The sequence below is a fragment of the Gopherus flavomarginatus genome, chromosome 1 (assembly GCF_025201925.1).
Source record: "Gopherus flavomarginatus isolate rGopFla2 chromosome 1, rGopFla2.mat.asm, whole genome shotgun sequence".
Taxonomy (NCBI): Eukaryota; Metazoa; Chordata; order Testudines; family Testudinidae; genus Gopherus; species Gopherus flavomarginatus.
The window spans coordinates 364,440,002-364,465,474 of record NC_066617.1 but is presented as its reverse complement, the minus strand read 5'-3'; the positions used below and the strand labels follow the sequence as shown (position 1 = coordinate 364,465,474).

Genomic DNA, 25,473 nt, shown 5'->3' with positions numbered 1-25,473 from the left:
TAAGGCTTTGCCATTATCCCTGTCAGAGAGGGAACGTCCATTTGTGAGGAAAACTGCCTTGCCCTGGGCACAGAAAAAGGCCAGAAAGGAAAGACAATAGTCACGCAGCAATCGCAGCCCAACCCTATTGTCCACCACCTGCAATGTCTGCCAACGAGCCTGTGGCTCAAGGATCGGACTCCTTAGTCACCCAAGGACCCATGAAAAATAAAACGTGTGAAAGATCATCCTCAACTCAGACTTTAAGGTCAGAAGGGACCATTATGATCTTCTAGTCTGACCTCCTGCACAATGCAGGCCATAGAATCTCACCCACCCACTCCTGTAACAAACCCCTAACCTATGTCTGAGCTACTGAAGTCCTCAACTTGTGGTTTAAAGACTTCGAGGTGCAGAGAATCCTCCAGCAAGTGACCCGTACTCCACGCTGCAGAGGAATACAAAAAAACCCCAGGGGCTCTGCCAATCTTTCCTGGAAAAAAAATTCCTTCCCGACCCCAAATATGGTGATCAGCTAAACACAGAGCATGTGGGAAAGACTCACCAGTCAGACACCCAGGAAAGAATTATCTGTAGTAACTCAGATCTCACCCTATCTAGTGTTCCATCACTGGCCATTGGGCATATTTCCTGCTAATAGTCAAAGATCAATTAATTGCCAAAATTAGGCTATCCCATCATCCCTCCATAAACTTATCAAGCTTAGTTTTGAAGCCAGATATATCTTTGACCCCACTGCTCCCCTGGGAAGGCTGTTCCAGAACTTCACTCCTCTGATGGTTAGAAACCTTCATCCAATTTCAAGTCTAAACTTCCTGATGGCCAGTTTATATCCATTTGTTCTTGTGTCTACATTGGTACTGAGTATAAATAATTTCTCTCTCTCCCTGGTATTTATCCCTCTGATATCTTTATAGAGAGCAACCATATCTCCCCTCAGCCTTCTTTTGGTTAGGCTAAACAAGCCAAGCTCTTTGAGTCTCATTTCATAAGGATCGATGGAAAAACAGAGCCTGTCAAACTAAGTTGCGCTCTTTTTTGTTATGAGATTACAAGTTGGTTGATAAAGATAACAGCATTGACATAATATACTTGGACTTTAAGGCACATTTTGATTAAAAAACTAGAAAGGAATCAAATTAACATGGCGCACAAGTGGATTAAAAGCTGTCTGATGGGTCTCAACATGTAATTGCGAAGAGGGAATTTTCATTGAGCAGGTGTGTTTCTACGGGTCCCACAGGGATCAGTTCACAGCTCTATGCTAATATTTTTATCAATGACTTGGAAGAAAACAAAATCATCACTGAAAGTTTGTAGGTGACACAAAAGTTGGGGAGAGACAAATAACGAAGAGGACAGGTCCCTAATAGAGTGATCTGGAGCGCTCAGTAAGGTGGGCATAAGAAAATATGCATTTTAATATGGTTAAATATAAATGTGTACATCTGAGAACAAAGCTTGCAGGTCATACTTACTGGATGGGGGACTCTCTCCTGGGAAGCAGTGGCTCTGAAAAAGATTTGGGGGTCATAGTGGATAATCAACTGAACATGAGGTCTCATGGTGACACTGTGGCCAAAGGAGCCACAGTTCTGGTGCCCACAATTCAAGAAGGATGTTGACAAATTGCAGAGGGTTCAGAGAAGAGCCACAGGACTGATTAAAGGATTAGAAAACCAACCTTATAGTAACAGACTCAAAAGAGCTCAATCTATTTAGCTGAACCAGAGAAGGTTAAGGGATGACTTGATTACTGTCTATAAGTAGGTACACAGGGAACAAATATTTAATAATCAGCTCTTCAGTCTAGTAGACAAAAATCTAACATGATCCAATGGTTGGAAGTTGAAACTAGACACATTCAGATTGGAAATCAGGTGCGCATTTTTAACGATGAGAGTGATTAACTATTGGAACAATTCACCAAGTGTTGTGGTGGATTCACCATCACTGACAATTTTTAAATCAAGATCAGATTTCTTCTAAAAGCTCTACCCTAGGAATTAGTTTGATGCAGGTCTCTGGCCTGTGCTTCACAGGAGATCAGACTAGATCACAATAGTCCCGTCTGGCCTTGGAATCAGCCTATGCCCTCTACTAGTACCAGCATTTTCAATATATACACAATACTGTGCGGGGTGCGTCTGGAGTGCCAGCTAAAGCTTAATCCCCTGGACTCTATCCCTCCCCATCATCCCAAACACAAGTTTGTATGTGCACTCAGTACCACAAACCAAGCAGGGAGGCAGTGACCTTGCAAAAGACAGGTGCCAACTGCTGCTGAAAGAAAACAAGGACAGGCCACGATCCCATGGGAGCAGAGTTACATACAGCAGGAGGAACGCAAAGACTGGCTGGAGCTCTAGCTGAAGACAAACAAGCTTGAGAGCTGACACAAAAAGAGCAGAAGCAGCTGAGACCTAGGCCAAAAAGGAACTGAAGTGATGCCAAGGACCTATGAATCTAGCTACCTCCTTTGCATAGTCTGACTGTAACACAGCACTTTGTGACACACACTACACAAAACCCTGCAGTTAAACATAAGTCAAACTTCAACAGCACATTGTCACGTGTATTTGTTACAACAATTCATCCTGACGTCCTCCATCATAAGCCCTGGGTCTACAACTGGAGCCCTGTATACTCACAAGGTGTTTCATTGAAATCAATGGGACGCTGCGCTGGCATACGTGGCTGCAGGGTTTAGGCATTTGAGTGTAAGATATTTGGGGCAGGGATTTTGTCTGTAAAGCATTACGTGCAGCTAACACACACAGAATGGGACTGGAGGCTTGTAAAATGATCAGACACTTATCCTGATGAAAAGTGCTATGCATGAGCTATGAGGTATTATCCACACTTTCTTGGTCTTAGTTGCACAAGAAAGGTCAAAACACCTTTCAAAATTAAGCGAGGTGTATTAGTGTTGAAAGGCTGCTGTCTACATCACAGGAGCCATAAGCATGGATTGCCCGGTGCACTACAGTTTCATCAGTGGAACTATTCTCATGGTATTAAATCTTGACTGAAATGTCGCTGTCTTAGCCCACGTCCACACTACAGCTTAAAATCGATGTTATTAAAATCGATTTTATAATACAGGGTTTATAAAATCGATTTTACGCGTCCACACTAGGGCACCTTACGTCGGTGGTGTGCGTCCATGTTCCCTGGCGTCCATAGATTTCAGGAGCGTTGCACTCTGGGTACCTATCCCACAGTTCCTGCAGTGTTCCCTGACCCTTGGAATTATGGGTTACTACCCCAGTGCCTGATGGGGCAAAAATCCCTGTCGTGGGTGGTTCTGGGTACAGCCTCACCCCCTCCCTTCCTGAAAGCAGCAGACAGCCATTTCGCGCGTTTTTTACTGGGTGAAGTGAGCAAACGCCATTTTGCAGCAAGCATGGATCCTGGTCAGATCTTTACCTTGATCGCGGATGTTGTAAACAGTTCACGCATTCTCCTGCTGTCTATGCTGAACCATGAGCCAGAAATGCAGGAGAGCATGCTGCAGCGCGGCGACGAGAGTGATGAGGACTTGGAGAACGAGTTCTCCAAAACCGCGGGCCCCTGCGCTTTGGAGCTCCTGATGGTAATGGGGGAGGTTCTACCCATTGCTCGCCGATTTTGGGCCCGGGAAACAAGCACAGACTGGTGGGATCGCATAGTCTTGCAGGTGTGGGACGATTCGCAGTGGCTGCGGAACTTTCGCATGCGTAAGAGCACTTTCTTTGAACTTTGTGACTTGCTTTCCCCTGTCCTGAAACGCCATAATACCAGGATGAGAGCAGCCCTCACAGTGGAGAAGCGAGTGGCAATAGCCCTCTGGAAGCTTACAATGCCAGACAGCTACCAGTCAGTTGGGAATCAATTTGGAGTGGGCAAATCTACTGTGGGGGCTGCTGTGCTGGAAGTAGCCAAAGCAATCATTAAGCTGCTGCTACGAAAGGTTGTGACTCTGGGAAACATGCAGGTCATAGTGGATGGCTTTGCTGCAATGGGATTCCCTAACTGTGGGGGGGCCATAGATGGAACCCATATCCCTATCTTGGCACCGGAGCACCAGGGCACCCAGTACATAAACCGCAAGGGGTACTTTTCAATGGTGCTGCAAGCACTGGTGGATCACAAGGGACGTTTCACCAACATCCACGTGGGATGGCCAGGAAGGGTTCATGATGCTCGTGTCTTCAGAAGCACTACTCTGTTTAAACGGCTGCAGCAAGGGACTTATTTCCCAGACCAGAGAATTACAGTTGGAGATGTTGAAATGCCTATAGTTATCCTAGGGGACCCAGCCTACCCCTTGATGCCCTGGCTAATGAAGCCATACACAGGCAGCCTGGACAGTGGTCAGGAGTTGTTTAACTACAGGCTGAGCAAGTGCAGAATGGTGGTAGAATGTGCATTTGGCCGTTTGAAAGGGCGCTGGAGAACCTTACTTACTCGCTCAGACCTCAGCCAAACCAATATCCCCTTTGTTATTGCTGCTTGCTGTGTGCTCCCCAATCTCTGTGAGAGTAAGGGGGAGACCTTTATAGCGGGGTGGGAGGCTGAGGCAAATCACCTGGACGCTGATTATGTGCAGCCAGACACCAGGGCAATTAGAAGATCACACCAGGAAGCGGTACTCATCAGAGAAGCCCTGAAAACGAGTTTCATCATGGGCCAGGGTACGGTGTGACTGCTGTTTTTCTTTCCCCTTGATTAATTCCCCCCCCCCCCCCATGTATTGACTCCTGCTGCTGCAAGCTAGCTTCCCTGCACCCTTCCAGAACTGCTTGCTTATGGAAAATAAAGTTACTGTCTGTAGAAAACATTGTATTCTTTATTAAAAGTCAGTCCCTGTAGGCAACCCACCCTCCCTCTTGCTTTTACAAGCCTGTGATTAAAAATCAATAATTAGGGGTTTTTGGGGGAGGATAGTAGAGGGAGGGAGGGAAGACAAAGGCAATTAAGGAAGCCTTGAAAACGAGTTTCATCATGGGCCAGGGTAAGGTGTGACTAATGTGTTTCTTTCCCCTTGATTAATCCCCCCCCCCATGTATTGACTCCTGCTGCTGCACGCGAGCTTCCCTCCACCCTTCCAGAAGATCTTGCTTACTATCGTTACCAACCCACCCTCCCACTGCCTTTGAATAGCATGTCCTAAGATTAAAAGAAATAAAAAGGTACCCCGGGAGTGGTTTGGGAGGAGTATAGGAGGGAAGAAAAATGCCATTAAGGGCATTTCAATGTAATGACAGCCTTTTGGTTGGACTGTCCACGGGGGGTGGAGTGGGCGGGTGCAGAAAGCCTTCCCCCACGCGTTCTTACACGCCTGGGTGTGGAAGATATGGGACATGGTGAGTACTAAGGAAGGTTAAACATGGGCTGGAGTGGCACTCTGTGACCCCGCAGCTCTTCCAGCAGACTTCGGAGGAGGTCAGTCTGATCGCGAAGAAGCTCCAGCGTTGCATCCCGCCACCGCTGATCTTCCTGCCGCCACATGTCATTTTTAGCGTCCCTCCTGTCCTCACGTTGGTCCCTCCTGTCCTCACGTTCACTGGCAGCGTCCCTGTACTTTGCGACCACATGTTTCCACTCCCCCAGATGAGCTCTTTCATTGCGGGTTACTGCCATTATTTCTGTGAACATCTCATCCCGTGTCCTCTTCTTCCTCAGCCTCCTTATCTGACCTATCCTTCGGACAGGAGAAGGGAGGCTGGAGAAATGTGCAGCTGCGTGTGTGGGGGAAAAGAGTGAGAGAAGGATCATAAGAGACATTTCACAGAACAATGGTTATACTCTTTCACACTATTCACCGTCCGTAGCACATGTAACTTCACTACAAGGTCGCCTTAGGATTCTTTTAGTATTTAGTGCTTGCGGCTGTGGAGTCAGAGATCAACACAACAGATGCAGGTCAGGGGAGTACAAAAAACCTTGCTGGAGGACATGGTAAGTCAAATGGCAGTGAACCGTGCAACCTCTTTTATTACCCTGTACCCCCGGCTATTAACAGGTAGCATTCACGCTTGGCAGCCAAACTGCTAAAAAGCAAAACTCTGGCCTCTTTTCTTATGCCATCAGAAAGGTTCAGCACTAGAGGAAAATTGTGAATCTGCATCTCTGCTGTACTGGCAGGTCACTTTACCGCCTCCCCCCTCCACCCTCTGCCTTGGCAATTAGCAGAGATAATTCCTGCTGCCCAAATGCTAAAAAGCTCAGCGCCATTAGAGACACCTCCCCGTAGGAATTTGCAGGTTTTTACCATCCCCCACATGGCTAACTGCTAGGAAAGGTTTTTTATTAAAGGAGCAAGAAAGCAGAAACGAAGGAATGGTCATCTCTGTCCCCTTAATAAAGTACATTAATTTTTAACAGGTGACCATGAACGATATCACTCTCCTGAGGATAACAGAAAGAGAAAAAGAAATTATACTTCTTGAATGCCAGCAATCCCCGGGGCCATTCGCAGCTAGGCTTTGTCATGCAATGATACCCGATTACTTGCTCCAGGCATGGCGTGGTAAAGTTTCGTACCATGGTGGACGGAATAAGGCTGCCCTGCCCAGAAACCTTCTGCAAAGGCTATTGGGGTACCTCCAGGAGTGCTTCATAGAGATGTCCATGGAGGATTTCCGCTCCATCCCCAGACATGTTAACAGACTTTTCCAGTAACTTTAATGGCAGCTACTGCATGCAAGCCCTCATGGCAAATCAATCATTAAAAAACGGTTGCTTTTAAACTATGGTTTTCATTTAAAAAAGTACACTCACCAGAGGTCGCTTCCACGGCTTCATTGTCTGTGCTACTGGCTTGAGAGGGCTGGGAGGGTACTTCTGTCAGGGTGAGGAAAAGATCCTGGCTGTTGGGGGGAATGGAGTGCTGTGTGGTCTCTGCCATCTCGTCCTCCTCCGGGTCCTCCTCCACATCTTCGCCGTCCGCAGAATCATCAGCAGTGGCTGAGATTACTACCCCCACCTCTGAATCCACAGACAAGGGGGGGCTTGTCGTGGCGCAGTTACCTAAAATTGCGTGAAGCTCGCGTAGAAGCGGCATGTTTTTGGGCCAGATCCAGATCTGCCCTTTGCTGCTTTGGTCTTCTGGTACGCTTGTCTGAGCTCCTTCACTTTAACTCTGCACTGCACCGAGTCTCTGCTATGGCCTCTCTGCCTCATGGCATTAGAAATCTTTTCCAAAGTTTTCTCATTTCGTCTACTGGAACGCAATTCTTATAGCACAGACTCTTCTCCCCATACAGCTATCAGATCCAGTAACTCCTGTGTGTTCCACACTGGAGCTCTTTTCCTATTCTCAGGAGATTGCATTGTTACCTGTGCTGCTGAGAGCTCCACGCTGGCCAAACAGGAAATGCAATTCAAAAGTTCGCGGGGCTTTTCCTGTGTACCTGGCCAGCAGTAGAGTTCCTTTAGCTGTCCAGAGTGGCCACTGGTGCACTGTGGGATACCTCACGGAGGCCATTAACTTCAATTTCCATCCACACTAGCCCAAAATTGATTTTGTAAAATCGAGTTTAGGGTTACTCCTTTCGTTTAGCTGGAGTACAGAAATTGATTTTAAGGGGTCTTAAAATCGATTTTAAGTGCCTTATAGTGTGGACGGTTACAGCGTTAAATCGATTTAACACTGTTTAAATCGATTTAACACTCTAGTGTGGACCTGGCCTTAGATTGCAGATTTTCCCCGGTTGCGTGGGAAGCCAGCTCACAGCAGCTTTGAGATGCAGTAAGTGACACAGGCCACATGAGGGCAGTCTGAGGAGGATGCAAGAACTAAAAAAGGAAAAATGGCGACAAATGAAATAGATGTTTAAAATTCATACTGTTTTAAATAATCCAGAGTGTAAAACTTATTCCAAACAATGATCTTCAGTCTAGAGTGTCCCTTATACACAGGGTTACACGTGCAAGGGCAGCAGATTTCAGAAAAAAATCAGTCTGAGTTTTCATAACAGGAAGACAGATCAACTGTCCTTGTGAGAATCTGCCCAGTCCCAGACCTGCAGGGAGCCATCACTTGCTGCTGATAACAGCATTCTTGGTTTCCACGGATGCCAGGCATGTGTTGTAACCAGAGGAAAGTCACTGCTGTTGTCCATGCCACTGAAGATGTGTCCTTTGTGACTAAACACTGACTCTGCCGCTCCACCAGACACAGGCCAGCTCCGTGTGTCATAGATGTCAACGGTCCCATTGAAGCCTTTGTTTAAAGAATAAAAAAAAGAATGTCAGAGTATAGAAATTGGTGACTGTTCAGCTTGGTCCAGGAGCCCTAACTTCCACTTGCCCTGCTATGTGAGCTCCACTCAGGCACACTGCGCTCCAGTTCACACATTCCATCCAGGCAGGACAGGTAAGATTGAACAGGCTACCACCCTGGAGTCAGAGACCCCAGGCATTTATCCACCACTGTAAAGAATATAGTGCAGGCTCAGGTAACCCGAGAATTCATTCACCTACGTTTATACCATCCCTGTTGAGACAAGACCTCATGCTCATGGTGTCCCAACAGGAACACTCCCTGGTATCCTAAATCTGTGTAGATGTACACGGTTGGCACTGTTGAACAGGCAGCTTTTACCAACAGCTCCCACACAGTTATCAGAGGGAATTTGTGTTCCAACTTGAGAAGTCACATACAATAGGGTGACAGCTACTGGCATATACTACAGTATAGAATCATAGAAATGTAGGCCTGGAAGGGACCTCAATTGATCATCTAATCCAGTTCCCGGCACTCAGGCAGGACTAAGTCGTAACTAGACCATCCCTGGGATGTCTAACCTGCTCTTAAAAACCTCCAGTGATGGAGATTCCTCAACCTCCCTAAGCAATTTTTTTTTGCAATGCTTAACTACCTTGACAGTTAGGAAGTTTTTTCCTAATGTCCCACCGAAACCGTCCTTGCTGCAATTTAAGCCCACTGCTTCTTGTCCTGTCCTCAGAGGTTAAGAACAATTCTTCTCCTTCCTCCCTGTAACAACCATTTATGTACTTGATAACTTATGGCCCCCCTCAGTCTTCTCTTCTCCAGACTAAACAAACCCACCTTATTCAACCCTATTTACTTCAGACCATTTCTCCAGTTTGTCCAGATAATTTTGAATTATAATCCTACCCTCCAAAGCACTTGCAACCCCTCCCATTTTGGTACCGTCTGCAAACTAAATCATTGATGAAGATATTGAACAGAACCAGACTGAGGTCCAATGCCTATGATGATTACTACTACGAAACGGTATCTAAAGCTTTACTAAAGTTAAGATATACCACAACTACCACTTCCCTCCATCCGCATGGCTTGTACCCTGCCAAAGAAAGCTACCAGGTTGGTTTGACACAATTTGTTCTTGACAAATCCAAGTTCACAGTTCCCTATCACCTTATTATCTTCTAGGTGTTTGCAAACTGACTGTTGGATTATTTGCTCCATTACCTTTGTGGGGACTGAAGTTAAGCTGACTGGTTTGTAATTCCCTGCACGGTGAGTGCTGAATGATACTACAGCAATGTGCAGGAGCAATCTGTGGAACCTGAGATTAATTCAGGTCAGCGCAGAGCATTGATGGAGCTAGGGAGGGATGGAGAAGAGGCCTTTATTATTTCACCTTGGGCTTGATTTTCAGTAACTGGAGACCCAACCTGCACGTATGCATTTGCTCAAGCACTAACCACACACGCTAACCAGGGATCTGCACGCACACCGAAGTTAAACGTGTGCACAAAAGCAGGTGCAGGCCAGGGGCTGCACTCAGAGCCAGTGCATGTGACTGTATTTGGAGGAAGCTGCACCCACTTGCCATCTTGTCCCAGGCTCTGCACCAAACCCCACCCTGCTGTAACTTGACTGAAGTCCATTGGGTTACACCAGGGCTGAGTCTGGTCCATCAAGTTTTGTCATCATTTTAGCTCCGTGGGAGATGAAACACACAGCTTATCTCCATCATGGTCCTAGGGATCAGCAGTCACAGGATCTCACTCCAAACTGACAAGCCATATTATAACGCATGGCATCATGGGTACACAGATTGCCATGGGACCGGGCTTTCAGTGCAGCCTCAATCAGATCTGAAAACACATGGCAAACAAATCCCCACTTTGAGAGTTACCTGAAACGGCGAGGCATCCATCCAGAACAGGAGCCCACGAGACGCACAGGAACTCTGCACTTTGGCTGGCTGCAGAAACTTTGCACCTGGCCGATTTCAGAGGCTTTGGGATATTTCTCAAGTCCGTTAGTATGAGCTGTCCTTCAGACGAGAGGCGGGCTATGGTGGGTGCATTCACATCAGAGCCCTGCAGACCAGAACTGACACCCATGCACCACTGCTCCCCACTGAGCGCCGAAGGAACGGACGTATCAGCCAGGGGACTCTGCGGCTGTCGAACATCTGCCAGGCACAACTGCCCCTTCACGCAGCAGGCCAGCCAAGTATTACAGTCCAGGAATTCCAGGCCGCTGACCTCATCGCTGTTACTAGAGGCTAAGAGAGGAGGAAAAGAACCTCAGACTTCACAGGATGCTCAGCTACAACTGGGTTCAGGAATTGGAGGGGTGAGAAATAGATCAGACACAGGGTTAAACACATTCCTTTCTGTGGAAGCAGACCTGGAAGCTGCTTTAGAAAGAGGAAGGGTCAGTTTTCGGGCAGGACTAGCAGCAGGGAGCTGGCATATGCCCTAGGTCCATTACGGTACAGGCTCAAATGCTAAGGGCCATGTTCTGCTCTTGCTGGGGGGAGTTGACCCCTGGGCAGAGGACGTGCACAGGTGTATCTACCCCAACACAAGGTTAGTTCCAAACCCAAATCCCCCACTCCCCAAACTGCACATAGGTAAGGCTACGAGGCCTCCATGACACCAGGGAGCCCCGCAGCAGCCCAGTCTCTGCGGGCGGCAGGGGATCCTCCTGCAGCTGACTAGCTGCCAGAGGGGCAGGGGTGGGGTGAGGTGGAACGAACCCTGCAGCTCCCACCAGCGGGGACCCTGAGCTGTCTAAGGGCCCCCTGCAGTTGCTCAGCTGCTGCAAGCAGCCAGCCCTCCCGCCCACCCTCAACTCCTTCCCTGCCTGCAGCAAAGGGACCTCTGAGGTGCTCAGCTGCCGTGAGTGGTGGTTCTCTACTCCCCCGCCCCCAGCTCACTGCCCTTGGACAACGGGGTCCCTGCAGCTCCCCATTTGTCAGGGATGTTTTTAGTAAAAGTCAGGGACACGTCACAGCTTCTGTGAACTTTTGTTTATTGCCTGTGACCTGTCCCAATATCCATGACAAACCATAGCCTTACACATGAGCCCCCAAGCTATACTTTCGTCCTCACCACGAAGAGCTCCGCTATGGACAGAAAAGCAGCACGCTAGAATGGTATCACGGAGACACAAACGCACAACGCCAACTACTTTTCACTACAGACCTGCACTTCCCAATGCCCCCTCAGTACAACCAGCCCCAGCTGCTGGACATCTGAAAGCCACTGGGACTGGCAATACAAGTGTTGTCCCTTGGGTGTTGGATCTGTTGGAAGTGAAAACTTATTTAGGCCTGACAGAAGCCTGCTGTGGATTTTAAGAGACTGTTCTGATAGCATTTAACACAGTAAGCATAAGGAGAACTGTGTATGTGTAAGAAATTGCACAGTAATCCTGCTTGTGAGAACAAGAAAAGAAAAAGTACCTAAAAAGCTAGCAAAGACCAGTGTGAACTAACACTAAACCTATACTGATGGGAGAGGAGAGTTAACTGTGGTGAGATTTTCTTGATGATTTTCCCACTGGTGAGTAATTGAGCATTACTTGCCAAGTGTTTTGCCTTAAAAGATATTATGCAGACCCATCTTCTGAGTAAGTGAATATCAGTCCAACAGGACTGGGAACCCTGATCCTGTAATGTGGAATTATCCAAGCTTTGGACAGAGTTAGGGTAATGATTAAAGAAGGGGCTAAGATCCACTGACTTTCAGTAAGTTCTAAGTTCCAAGTTCCTAAATCACTATGGCCCCTGCGCAGCGGAGTTCAAAAGTGCCAACAGACAGGTCATTCAAAGAGAATGTTGCATTGTGGGATTGCAGCTAGGTGACTGCTTATACTGGTACAGGCATGTGTTCATATTGTCACTGTGCCAGCAGAACTTTACCAACTGGGAGCTTGTGTCACTCTGAAATGGGGAATAACTATGCTGAAAGAAGAGAAGGATTTTGTCAGCATGAGGAAAAAGTAAGTGGACATGCACCAGGCTGCGCTCAAAAAAGGGGAGTTTTGCTGATACAATTTTCTAGCATAAACCACAGCCGAGGAGCGTCTGAAAACATTCTACTTGCTCTACAGCACAGGTTCACAACCCTGGAGTTATAGCTGGGTTCATGGCGTTGCAACCACCATCCGTTCTTCATGGCTAGGTAACAGGAGGATGCCAAAGCTATGTTCTGCAGTGACATGGGGTCGCCATGTGGAAAAGGTTAAAGATAAAGTTTTGTAAGTGCCTAAGGGGCTCAGGTGCATAAATCTCATTGGGATTAAGGCGCTTTTGAAAATCTTCCCTGAAAACCACTGGTTTAAAGAGTGCACTGCTTAGGTAGTCTATTGTGAAATCTCCCTCCACCCCCAGCCCCAGCTTTATAAATGCAAACAAGACCAGGTTTATCTCTAAATACCTGCTGTGTAGATGTTTTTCTTTGATTCAATCTCTGTAATTTGGACATTGTTGACTCTTGAGCCATGAAGGACACAGGAGGTTCTGGCCAAAGTGGTTGCAATTTTAGCCCAGGGTTTCTTGCTGTCATTTCCCGTAGGGATGGTACTTACAGATTTAATAACATCTATTTGAAAGAGACACATAATAAGCTGTAACAGTTCAAGTACTGAATTAGTTACATTTTTGAAGTGTTTTGTGAAAATGTATTACAATTCAACCCACAATTGCTATTTTAAATCTTCTTCCAAGGGCACAAATACCTTTCACAACACTTGGTAAAATGGTCTGTTTAGAAATCTAGACAACCCAATATAAGAGTGTTAAGCAGGTTGCTTGTTTTCAGTAAATGACAGAATAAATAAAATAATTGCAATAAATACTTAGCACTTCTCTTCCATAGACTTCACAGTGCTTTACAAAGTAGGGGTCCTCATTTGACAAGTGGGAAACTAAGGCACAGAGCAGTGATGTGATTTGCAACGGGTCAGAGCATAGAGCCCTTGTTCATACTGCTGAAAGCCGCTGCTTAGGAGAGCGATGCCAGTGAAGTGAATGGGACAACTCCTGTGAGCAAGTGCTTGCAAACAAGAGTAAGGGATTTACAATCTGTCCCAAAGCGAGTCAAAGGCAGCAAGGGAACAGATAGAGCCGAGGTGTCCTAACTTCCAGTCCAACTAGGCTGGGCTGCCGCCCTAGTAACAGCACAGCAGACGCCAGTGGTTAAAAACATGACATTGTCCTTTGAGCTAAATAGCTCTGAGGCCAGAGGCAGTGCAGGGAATTTGACCATGTGACTAGTAACCCTGAGTGAAGATCAACTAAATGCAGCCACAGAAACGTGCTGAAAATGGACTCCAGGACCTATAACCTGCACTGTGTAGCAGAAGCTTCCCAACAATGGAAAGCTCAGATGGTGAGTCAGAGCCCCAGCTCGCTCCTGGCGAACTGTGGCTCTCTACACAACAATTTCACATTGACATGCAGGCCAAAGTTTCCAGGGACTAGTGATTTTGGGGGCTCAATCTGAGACACCTTGAAGAGGCCCAACTCTCAGAGATGCCGCTCACCTGCTCTTCCACGGGGTCTCAGTTTGGGCCCCCATAACGCCCAGCCATTTCTGAGAGTTTAGGCCAGAGCCTTTTCTGTCCTCCATAATTCCAGGGCACTTCAATAAGAAACGTTAACACTCTGCCCTTCTCTAGCACCTTCCATCCAGGAGCCTCCAAGTGCTCCACAACTAGGAGAGGATTAATTCACACGACCTCCTGCCTCCCATGTAGTAGGGAAGCTCTAGTCCTCTTGGGCAGCAAGGCCGAGCAAGTTGCCAATGATACTTTATACATCACCCGTGCTGCAGGAGGACTGTGCAGAGAGGACCTAGCAGCAGACTGTTTATCTACCAATTTAAATGTGTGTAACAGCTGCTCAGATATGCACTCACCAGTGTCCTCCGCTGCCAACTGCCACACCTGTAGGGAACTATCTGGCGGGCCACTTGTTACCAGCAAGCTGTGAAAACAAGGAAAGCAGATGCAAGCTCTTCATTAATGGGAAGTGGCCTTTCCCTCCAGGACTGGTACACGCTGGTGATAACAGGCATGTCTGTTCTGTTTCCTCTCACCATGCCCAGGCTCAGTTTCTCCCATCCTGCACCTGGGGCAGGGACAGGCACACCTGTGGCATTAAGCTATGCTAGGGCTGTCTGCATCTGGGGACCTCGCAGGAGTCTGCCTGGTTCCCCCTGTACTCAGAGCAGCCCCAGGGCGATGTCATTTATTTAGCATATTTGCAGCATATACCAAGACTGAGAAGAACAATGTGAGCAAACACTGAGGAAGGGAGACTAGCACATGGGGTCAGGAATCCTCTGAAGAGGTGGGGTGAACAGGTAACAGAAGTTGGCTGTTTGCATGGCCCTCAAATGGCCATGAGAAAGTCCTTGCAGAGCGTCCAGCATTCTCCTTGGCAGGGACACTCCGGCCCAAGAGAGGTGAGAGTCCAAGGTATAGCAGACGGTGCCAGGTCCTCAGGTCCCAATGGCTCTCCAAACACTTAATGGACATCAAGAGCTGCTTTGCCTTTTCATCCCTGCCCTGCTTTAATGTCAGCAATTGAGTCTCTGCCTCCAACACTAGACTGGACAAAGCACTGGAAAATATCCAGGGAATCATCTGTGGGAACTTGGGGAGAGGAGAGGGAAAGGGGAGAGGGAGCTGGGGTCAGTGAAGGAGGCTGTTTGCAGGAGCTGCCTCCTAAAAATTCCACCACCAGGGCAGTCCTTTCTGTCGCCCATGTAGCTGTCAGCAGTTTCCCACCAAGAGGGGGTGCTGCTAACACTGCCTCTTCTCTACAGTTGCTCCCTTTCTGCTGGCTCCTCTGATCTCCTCTCCCCTGCGTGACACAGGACAGCAAGAGTAGAGTGGCCAGCTGCCCCATGCACTCCACCACATAAGTTTGAGCACTTCTGTACTGGGGAGGCAGGGGAAGGAGATGTCCCAGCAGGTGAGATACCCAAGGCACCTCTCTTGGGTGAGGCCATGTAGAAAACCCTCAGACAGGGAGGCCCGCCAGAGGAAGAGAAAGAAGTGAGCCACTGGAATGCACAGGGGAGTATACACAGGAGCACATGGGGGAGGGGCCAGGAGAGGCAACATCACATCAGAGAAGGCAAAGGGGTGGGGGAAGATGGTGAATTGAGGCAACAGCAAGAGAAAGTGAGAGAGGAAACTGACCTGGCACTGAAGGGAGAAGGAAGGAGCCAGAGCCCTTTCCACTAGGGGATTTTCACATACGTTCCTATTTTACTGGACCTCTCTTGGCAGATAGCCTGGCTGAGTGTTTGGGGGGTGAGGAGGGCCCTTTCGAGCCCTTGTTACATTTATTTTGCTGGCCAGCTATGTTAAAAGCTGGCAAGTTTTGTCAGGTGGCTCAAACTGGACAGGGAAGGGGGAGTTTTCATCAAACAAAACAAATCCAACACATCCATTCAACAGGAATCAGAAAGTCCTCGTCCATATACCTGGTGTCTGGCACATGCCGCAGGCTGTACACAGGGCCGTCGGAAAATCCACCACGCTCCACCTTGAAATCTCTCTCGGGACACAAACCCTACAAACCAGAAGCAGACAGATGCTGTTCTTTAGCCCGTAATGCCGCTAAGGTCAACATTCCTTCACCCTTTCAAGGTAAGCAGGCAATAAGTCAAGGTCCGTAAGGGCTGAAGTACTCAGGTACAGTTAATATTGTCGATTTATACAAAGTTTATCATCATGTGGGATCCCAAAGCACTCTGAAAACAAACTGATATGCAGGGAGTGTTTCCACACCCAGCTCTGGGGAGAAGCCTAGCATATGATCATTGCACAGTTTGAGACAAGACACAAGGAATACTATATTCAATACAACTGCATGGGGATGATCAGAGCTGAGGTGTGGCCAGGCACCAGGGTTTAACATTCCTGCTCCTGGAGTCATTGGAGGTTCCAAGGCATTTCTCACTAGCAGCCATGACTTTGGATTTACAACTCACCTAAAAGACAGCATCTCCAACAGCACAGTGCCCCATTCCCACACGCTGGGGCACTGGCCAGTGGCGAGCATGCCATCCAGTAACCAAACACCATTTTCTGCAGTCCTGGGAAGCTCGTCCATTTAAGTACTAACTTAGTCTGCTTCCACTTTGCCTGGGCGATCAGCGGAGAGCACAGCACAAGATGGTACACGAGGTACCAATACAAAATCGTTTGCAAGGGGGGGTACTATGGTGTTTGTTGTAAGTGCAGGGAGATGCTAGGGGTTCCTTCAGAAACCCAATGGTGCGAATCTGAAACACTGCCAGTGCTGCCAGATCACAAAAGTTTCTGTTCTGGAGGTGGGGATGAGAGTCAGTCAGAACTGAGCAGAGCTTCTCAAATGAAGACACAGGGAGCAAACTGGCAGTGTGGCCTGGTGGACAGAGCGCTGGATTGGGACTCAGGTGATGTGGATTCATTTCCCCACTTGCCACTCGCCTGCTGGGTAACCTGAGACCAGTGGCTTTGCTTCTCCATGCCTCAGTTTCCCTCTCTGTAAAATGAAGACAATGAAACTGATGTTGGACGTAGAGTGCTTTGAGATCTACAGAGAAAAGTGCTAGAAGAGCTAGTGTTCTTGTTCTGCATGCAGGGAGTCTGCAGGATTGGGAACTTAGTGAGGTAGATGAGTTGAGTCCAAATATGACTGCAACCAGATTTAAACTAGCCGAGTAAAGAAGGTAACAAGCAAAGCAGACCAGGCATCTGCTCGAACTAACTCCAGAGCAGCTGGTGTCCGCACATTCATCCACACTGCCCTGCGATAGGAACAACCTCCTAAGACTAATTCACCAAGCCACTTCACTCTCCTCATTCAATTCCTCCTGAAAACTTATCCAGCCCTATGACAAATCAGTCCACACTCACAACCACAACACCATGCTAAGATAGAAACGTCAAGATGCATCCATGCCTTCTGTCATAACATTTTTTCCCAGATCTGGACCTTAGCGTCCAAAATATGGGTGTTAGCATGAAAACCTCTAAACTTAGTTACCAGCTTGGACCTGGTAATTGCTGCCACCAGCCAGGAATTATACAGTGCCTAGCTCACTGTGGTCTCCCCAAAACCTTCCCTGGGGGACCCCAAGACTCAGATTCCTTGAGTCTCACAACAAAGGGGAATAAACCATTTCCCTTCCCCCTCCGCCCCTCCAGGCGTTCCCTCTCTGGGTTCCTGGAGAGATATACAGAAGCAAGCTCCATGAATCTAAACCAAGGGATTCCACCCTCCCTGCTTCAAGTCCTTGAAACACAAGTACCGAGAGATCTAACCTCTCTCCCCCCCTCACCCAGAGGGTATGCAAAGTCAGGCTTAGTAAATCTAACACAAAGAGATTTTTCCCCCTGACTTCTTCCTCCCACCAATCCCCTGGTGAGCTGCAGACTCAATTCCTGGAGTCCCCACTAAAGAAAAACTCCAACAGGTCTTAAAAAGAAAGCTTTATGAAAAGAATGAAAAAGGACATAAAATGGTCTCTGTATTAAGGTGACAATATACAGGGTCAATTGCTTAAAGGAAAAAAAAATGAATAAACAGCCTTATCCAAAAAGAATACAATTTAACACATTCCAGCAACTACACACATGTAAATACAAAAAAACAATATAAACCTATTGTCTTATTATCCTTGTACTTACATTTGAAAACAGAAGATTATAAGCTTGAAGATAGATAGATCACTCTCAGAGCGGAGAGGGCACAGACCCAAGACAAAGAACAAAGAACTCACACCCAAAACTTCCCTCCACCCACATTTGAAAAAGTCTTGTTTTCTGACTGGTCCTCTGGTCAGGTGTTTGGTTCCCTGTGTTTACCCTTTACAGGTAAAAGAACATTAACCCTTAGCTATCTGTTTATGACACCTTCACTGAGTGAACTCAATGTGTCTCTTGTGTATCTAACCAGGTCATGTCTACATGTAGCCTATAAATTCTTCAGGGGGTGGACCCTGTCTTTCTGTAGGTTTCTGTAAAACGTCTGCTGGCTGCACACGTTTGGGGGAGATAAAGAATTTGAAGTGAATACCACACTTAGTCACCATCACCTGCTTCTCTTTCACACACAGTTTTTGAGGCAACAGGAGCTGGAGAATTTCATTTCTTCTGGAGTTTTCATATCCTGCTACACAGATACCTAGAGTTACAAAAGAAACAATGAGGAGATGAGTTCAGGATGAGCCTGCTCATTCACCAGGAACAATCTTCTGATAGGGAATTTAAGGGTTACGGTGTTAGTTGTACTGTGGGAAATCTGCCTCAAACCACAATGTGATGCCATTGGATCAATTTACCTCTCTCCTCTACATTTACAGGAGACTCACCCTTCTACCCCATTTCTTCCTTCTACTTTGGTATTTTTCACCCCAACAAATTTCTCCTTCATTGTTTTCCCATTCCATTTTACTCTCCACAGGATCACACCACTATCTCAGCTACAGCACATAGTACTTGCCCAGAGGCAACAACTGGAGTCTCTGACACAGACCTAATCAATTTCACTCAACTAATCCTGCTGGATGAAGTGCTATGTGCAGGCATCCGGGGGTGAAAGGTCACAGTAATGTAGGAGAAGCACTGCCATACAGCAGCATTCCCAATCTCCTACAGCAGCTGAGGACTGAATGTGTGTCTGGGCACCTGTACGTAATGCTTCCTCAGCAGAATGAGCTTGAGAAAGATCCTATCCCCCTCCACTGCTGCTCCTGTTAAGACCACTGGGAGGGTACTGCGAACACAAGCAGCACAAGCACAATTTTCTTAGAATGAGGCAAGGTTGCAGAAAAACATAAAGGCTTTTATGGCAACAGCGCCTTTGGTTAACCAAAGCACTAGACTCCAGACCTTGGCCAGTCTCCTGCTCCCTCAATAACCAGCTCACAGGAACATAGAAACTGCCACACTAGAACAGATGAGCAGTCCATCTAGCCCAGTATGCTGTCTCTGACAGTGGCCAGAACCAAATGCTTCGAATAAAAGTATGAGAACTTTTCAACTGCAAATGTGTAATTATCTACCTGAACATAGGTCTCCTGATCTCTAATAATGACTGGCTTAAACCCTGAAGCACAAAGCTTAAATACTTGCCAAAATTTTGTCATTATTTATAACACTGAATATGCCTGAAGCACCTGATCTACCTTCTCTAGATCATTCATTATTTTAATACACTTTTATCATGTCCCCTCTTATTCATTTCTATTCTAAGGTAACGATCCTAATCTTTTCAATCTGTCTTTTTTAGTAGAGTGTTTGAAGTCCTGGACCGTTCTAATTGCTCTTCTCTGAGGCACCTCTATCTCTAGTTGATAGTAAGTTATCACCATCTGATGGCTGTCGAGTGGCCCTTTTACAGTAGTTGAGTACTTGCAGTGCTGTCACAGGCATGTTGGTCCCAAGATATGACCGAGACAAGGTAGAAGAGGTAATCTTTTATTGGACTGACTTCTCTTGATGGAAGATACAAACTTTTGAGGTACACAGAGCTGTGTGACCTGAAAGTGTGTACCTTACCAACAGAAGTTGGTCCAGCTTGTCTCACTCCAGATTAATTCGCAGATGACCTATCCACAATCTTTCCACGGAATCTTATCGAAATCTATACTGTAATTGCCAGTGTTATACCTATTTCTGTGGACCGACAAAAGAGTTCCTCTCTCCAGGGCTGTTAAACGGGCCACTTTCACCAGCACTAAATTCACCCAAAAATAAATATGGGAGCCACTGAGTTCTGAAAACAGCCACTAATTTTGCCAAGGAAACTCACTTTTTTCTCCTATCCATTCAATGACTCTTGTCGGCTCTTGAAGCTCAAACACATGCAAATCATTATATCTGAAAGCAAAAACAAACAAACCAAAAACCCAAACAAGGCATTAGAACTGGAACAATTTGCACAGTTTGTACAGTGGGGGTGCTAAGAGCCATTGGACCAATATGTAAACCCAGTACGCGATGGAAACCACTTCAAAACGGAGGGTGCAGCACCACCCCCAGCCCCTCTGCATTAGCACAGCCCGCAGGCAAGTCTCTGGGTTCCATGGGTTAGGGACGGGGCTAATAATAATGACCAGGGCTTATCTCGTGCTTCCCGTCGGTAGCGCTCAAGGCGCCACACCAGCGGGGTCACGATCATCGGCCCTGCTGCTCACGTGGGGAAACTGAGGCACGGTACGGTGACGTGACTTGCCCAAGGCCAGGTGGCCGCTGACCCCACGCCTTGAGCCCGGGGGCACCTGGCCCGCGCCGCGCAGGCTGCTCTGGGGGCCGGGACAACGGCTGCTCCCCTCCCGCTCGCGGAGACGGCGCGTGACCCGGCCGGGGCTGAGGTGCGAACGGGGGCTCTCGGGCCCGGGCCTGGCGGGCGGGGCGGGGCCCGGCCGGGATCTCGCGGCGCTCCCGGGCCCCCAGGGCGGGGCACTCACAGCCGCAAGGACTCCACCAGCCAGTCCTCCGCAGACTCCTCCGCCATCCCGGGGCAGGCGCGCGCGCCGCCCAACGGCCGCAGGGTCACGTGGTCCCTCCCCGCCACGTGACCGACAGCGCGCCCAGGGCGGGGCGAACGCCAGTCACGTGATACCACGCACGTGACGCCTCTTGGCTCATACGAGTCCTTCCCTGGCTGGGCCGCCCCGTACAGAGGGAGTTCTGCCCCCCCCCCTTCCCCCGGCAGCTGGAGCCTCTTGGGCGCTGTCAGTGCTCGGGGCGGGGCCAGCCCCGTGGGGCTCCGAGCCGTGTAGCCGGTGAGCCCAGCTGTGGGCAGGCAGTGGCTCGGGGCACCCAGCCGGTGCCTGGGGCCGCGTCCCTCAGCAGCTGCGCTAATAACCCGCCCCGGGATAGAGCCGGTAGAGCGATTGTGGTGTGTTCGCACTGTCTCCCGGCGATGGGTGCCGCGCGTTGGCTGCATTGTGTGAATGGTTCGGAACGTACCGGCCAGACTGGGTCAGCCCAGGGGTCCGTCCAGCCCAGTGTCCTGCCTTCGAGCGTGGCCAATGCCAGGTGCCCCAGAGGGAATGACCAGACCAGGGACTCATCAAGTGAGCCGTCCTCTGTCACCCATTCCCAGCTTCTGGCACTCTGCCCATCCTGGATAACAGCCCTTGATGGACCTATTCTTCATAGACTTGTACAACTGGAAGGGACCTCGAGAGGTCATCTAGTCCAGTCCCCTGCACTCATGGCAGGACTAAGTATTATCTAGACCATTCCTGATAGTTGTTTCTCTAAGCTGCTCTGAAAAAATCTCCAATGTTGAAGCTTTCACACCCTCCCTAGGCAATTTATTCCAGTGCTAAACCACCCTGACAGGAAGTTTTTCCTAACATCCTACCTAAACCTCCCTTGCAGCAATTTAAGCCCATTGTTTCTTGTCCTATCCTCAGAGGTTAAACAGAACAATTTTTCTCCCTTCTCCTTGTAACAACCTTTTATGTACTTGAAAACTGTTATCATGTACCCTCTCAGTCTAATTTTCTCCAGACTAAACAAATCCAATTTTTTTTCAGTTTTCCCTTATAGGTCATGTTTTCTAGATCTTTAATCATTTTTGTTGCTCTTCTCTGAACTTTTTTCCAATTTGTCCACATCTTTCTTCAAACGTGTCACCCATACCAGGACACAATACTCCAGTTGTGGCCTAGTTAGCGTGGAGTCAAGCGGGAGAATTACTTCTCATGTTTTGCTTACAACACTCCTACTAATACATCCCAGAATGTCTGCTTTTTTTTTGCAACAGTGTTACACTGTTCACTCATGTTTAGCTTGTGAGCCACTGTGACCCCCAGATCCCTTTCTGCAGTACTCCTTCCTAGGCAGTCATTTCCCATTTTGTATGTATGCAACAATGATCGTTCCTTCCTAAATGGAGCACTTTGCATTTGTCCTCATTGAATTTCATCCTATTTACTTCAGACCATTTCTCCAGTTTGTCCAGACCATGTTGAATTATAATCTTATCCTCTAAAGCACTTGCAACCCCTCCCAGCTTGGTATCCTCCACAAACTTTGTAAGTGCACTCTCTATGCTATTATCTACATATTTGAAGAAGATATTGAACAGACCCAGACCCAGAACTGATCCCTGCAGGACCCCACTAGTTATACCCTTCCAGCATTACTGTGAACCACTGATAACTACTCTCTGGGAACGGTTTTCCAGCCATCTAGGCTGCATGTCCCTAGTTTGTTTATGAACTTTTCTAGTTCTTTTATAAACCCTGTTATAGTTTTGGCCTTCACAACAGCTGGCAAAGAGTTCCACAGCTTGACCGTGTATTATGTGAAGAAATACTTACTTTTGTGCATTATGTTAAGAAATACTTCCTTTCCTTATGTTTGTTTTAAATCTGTCTATAATGTTATTTCAGTTGTCTTTCCCAGACTAGGAACCTTCTAAGAGCCTTTGGGAAGCAAGAATGTCTCATTAGCAGTTTGCTTATGTATAGTTAATATCAAAGTCTCTTCAAGTCAGTTGTAACCCTTCTGCCAGGTGGAGCTGGCAGCTACCAGGCTGTTCAGTATCTAGGGGTTCCTTTTCAACAATACAGCACAGAGCCAGTTTGAGACCCTACCCAGTAACCTAGGAAACTTACACACTATCCCTGGATGCCTCTGAGGCTACGTCTAGACTACCCGCCGTATTGGAGGGTTAAAATCAATTGCTTGGGGATCGATATATCGCGTCTCATCTAGATGCGATATATCGATCCCCGAGCGCGCTTATATCGATTCCGGAACTCCACCAACCCCAACGGAGTTGCGGAATCGACAGGGGGAGCCGCGGACATCGATCCCGCGCGGTGAGGATGGGTGAGTAATCCAATCTTAGATATTCGACTTCAGCTACGTTATTCACGTAGCTGAAGTTGCGTATCTGAGATCGATTTCCCCCCATAGTGTAGACCAGCCCTGTGATGGAGTAGGGGCTGTCTGTGTGGGGAATGGGAGAGCAGGGGAGGACTTTAGGGGATGGACGATACCGGAGCCTGTAACCTGAGCTAGGTAAGGGAGGGGAAAGGTCAAGACCTTTGCCCGGGAAGGGGGACAAAGGAAGGGAGTGGCAGGAGGGAAGCAGTTTGAGTTTGGGCTTGGGGCTGGGTGGGCAGAATTCAGGGTATCCTAGCTATGATCCAAGCACCCTGAAAGCCCAGAAGGACTCGATGGAGGGTCCTGACTGTGCCTGCAAGCTCTGCTGTAACCTGTGTTCCTGTTGTCCAATAAACCTTCTGTTTTACTGGCTGGCTAAGAGTCACTGTGGGTCCCAGGAAGAGGGGTGTAGGACTGGACTCCCCACACTCCGTGACAAGCCCTGAGAGGCAAAACGTCTCTACTTGCAAGCACAGAGTCTGAGTGTAGAAAAGAAACTTCTAAAGAAAGGAGGGAAGTCATCTGACAATTAGGGAAAATGCCGCAAGTAGGATTCATAAACAAAACTATGAGCAGAACACCCACGCCAGAGTGTGTGGGGCAGTGCATTCTGCCTCATGTTCTTGAGTTCTACAACCAAAAGTTCTTTTACTGTGCACCTCTCTGCTCCCTCACCATACCCCACTCACAGTGATTGTTCTTGGTCATTGAGGACCCAGGGGTCAGAGGTGCATCTGTGTGAGTTCACCTTGCACCTGTGGAAGAAGGTGCCCTGCTTGCTCTGCCATCTGAACACTTGTTCTGGCTGGCTGGCTGCCCCACCAGCCACCATTCTGCTCCGCTGGTCACGCTGCCAGCTAAGCTGCTCATTCCTCTCCGTTGGCCAACCCACCAGCTGCCTCTCTGCTGTGAATCTACAGGTCAGCCTCTTGAGGTTCCACTCAACTCTTAGTGATTGTCAGCTCTTAGTGGTAGAACCTGAAGTAGGTTAGGAGGAAATACAGTCCCACCACAAGTGATTTCAGCTCTACTGAGCACTTAAAATAACAAAAAATTCCTAATAGAGCCTGTTTAACTCTATCTCTGAACAGTGGGGAGGAACAGGTTAAATCACACAAGGGACCCTTAGGGAGAATCCACACCTCCTAGCTGGGACACTTGTCTCTACCCCTCTCTTTTTTCTTAGGGATCTGGCATTTGAGCCCCTGCCTTAGCAAGTTCCCTTCAGAGAAGGGTGACCCCTCATTCGGGATAGGTTAAGCACGGTTCTGCTCCCCTTTACTCAGACAATGAAGATTACATTGATAACATTTCACTACCCCTGATTCTGTACTAAAGTGATTTGTAACCCAACACTAGCCAAAGTTGATCACTTTGAGCAGCACAGCTCTATCTGCTGGATAGCTTGGCAGAGTAGGTGTGTTCATGTAGATATAGTTTGCTCCAGAATTTTCTCCCCCTCCCAGCTAGCTGTCGGGAGAGCTCATTCAGACCCTACTTACATCGTGATTGTGGCCAGCTACCGTGGTGGGCACTTGTTGAATCCTTGTAGTAAACCCAACACAACCAAGTCCTGATTTCCACCCAGTTGCTGTACCAGGCTTGAAGTGCTAGGAAAGGCCGAGTATTGTAAACAAACAAACAAAAAAGGAACAGTACTGTTTCTGGGGAAGTCCTGCCATCTTTAATCGATCAAGACTTCTATCACAGTCAGTAGGGATTTTGCTTAAGTAGGGGCTTCAGGAGTCATACTGTAAGTTTATCTAAATTATTAGTTTCACACAGCTCACTGTATAGTATTAAAAACTAGGGTAGGGATTATTTCTTTCCTAAACATTCCCTTTGTTGCTAAGACCATGGTGAGTTTATTTACATAGCCCTTGGAAGTGAGCCTCTCAGCCTCGCTCAAAAGGGTTGGAGTAGCTGGGATCCCACTAGTGCTTTAAAAATAGCTCCGTAGACAGCGCTTTGAAGTTGCGGCTTGGGATTTGAAGCCTAGAGAGAGAGGTGGACACTAAATTTGTCAGCTGGGACTGGGAGGTTCCCTTCAACAGGCTGTGTAGACATGCCCTGTGACTTTCCAAGCATGGCCGTTATCTGCTCGCTCACTTGGCTTATTGGGAGTTTAGTCTTCTCTGTGCACTTCATTTGTGGAATTCAGGTCCCAGGTCCTGCAGGATAGCTCTATTGGGAGGGGACTTGCATAAGGGAGGAGTAGAGCGCCATATGAAAACACAAGTGACACAAGCAAGTCTGAACGGACCGGGTCAATCAACACTTTCAAGCTGACCCTTTATAAGTCCCTGCACTCAATGGGCTGGATGAAGCAGCACTGTCAAGCT

General features: G+C 47.9%; 2 protein-coding genes across 3 annotated transcripts; both read right to left on the bottom strand.

The window, feature by feature from the left end:
* Positions 1 to 4,877: 4,877 nt before the first annotated feature.
* Positions 4,878 to 7,048, bottom strand: LOC127043919 (uncharacterized). Its single transcript, XM_050938189.1, has 3 exons — positions 6,766 to 7,048; positions 5,397 to 5,723; positions 4,878 to 4,885 (listed from the first exon to the last, which is right to left on the bottom strand). The coding sequence occupies exons 1-3, from the start codon at positions 7,046 to 7,048 to the stop codon at positions 4,878 to 4,880; spliced, it is 618 nt and encodes a 205-aa protein (XP_050794146.1).
* A 764-nt stretch (positions 7,049 to 7,812) lies between these two features.
* WDR73 (WD repeat domain 73) lies at positions 7,813 to 20,903 on the bottom strand. Of its 2 annotated transcripts, none has more exons than XM_050938793.1 (8): positions 20,781 to 20,903; positions 20,034 to 20,101; positions 18,316 to 18,404; positions 15,715 to 15,803; positions 14,137 to 14,204; positions 12,655 to 12,819; positions 10,119 to 10,493; positions 7,813 to 8,209 (listed from the first exon to the last, which is right to left on the bottom strand). In XM_050938793.1, exons 1-8 carry the CDS (start codon positions 20,870 to 20,872, stop codon positions 7,974 to 7,976), a joined length of 1,182 nt encoding a protein of 393 aa, XP_050794750.1. In that variant the 5' UTR covers positions 20,873 to 20,903; the 3' UTR covers positions 7,813 to 7,973. The 2 variants fall into 2 exon arrangements, with proteins under 2 accessions (XP_050794750.1, XP_050794827.1); XM_050938870.1 differs by having other exon boundaries at positions 20,692 to 20,782.
* Positions 20,904 to 25,473: the final 4,570 nt, after the last annotated feature.

What these genes read in the sequence shown, in the direction of transcription:
- WDR73 (XM_050938793.1), bottom strand. Translation starts at nt 20,872, where the DNA reads ATGAGCCAAGAGGCGTCACGTGCGTGGTATCACGTGACTGGCGTTCGC. An exon ending in TGAATGGATAGGAGAAAAAA is followed by an intron (nt 18,405 to 20,033) that starts GTGAGTTTCCTT and finishes TTGTAACTCTAG; the next exon opens with GTATCTGTGTAGCAGGATAT. An exon ending in GAAAAACATCTACACAGCAG is followed by an intron (nt 10,494 to 12,654) that starts GTATTTAGAGAT and finishes CTCCTCTCTTAG; the next exon opens with CCTCTAGTAACAGCGATGAG.
- LOC127043919 (XM_050938189.1), bottom strand. Translation starts at nt 7,048, where the DNA reads ATGCCGCTTCTACGCGAGCTTCACGCAATTTTAGGTAACTGCGCCACG. An exon ending in AGCCGTGGAAGCGACCTCTG is followed by an intron (nt 5,724 to 6,765) that starts GTGAGTGTACTT and finishes CCACACACGCAG; the next exon opens with CTGCACATTTCTCCAGCCTC.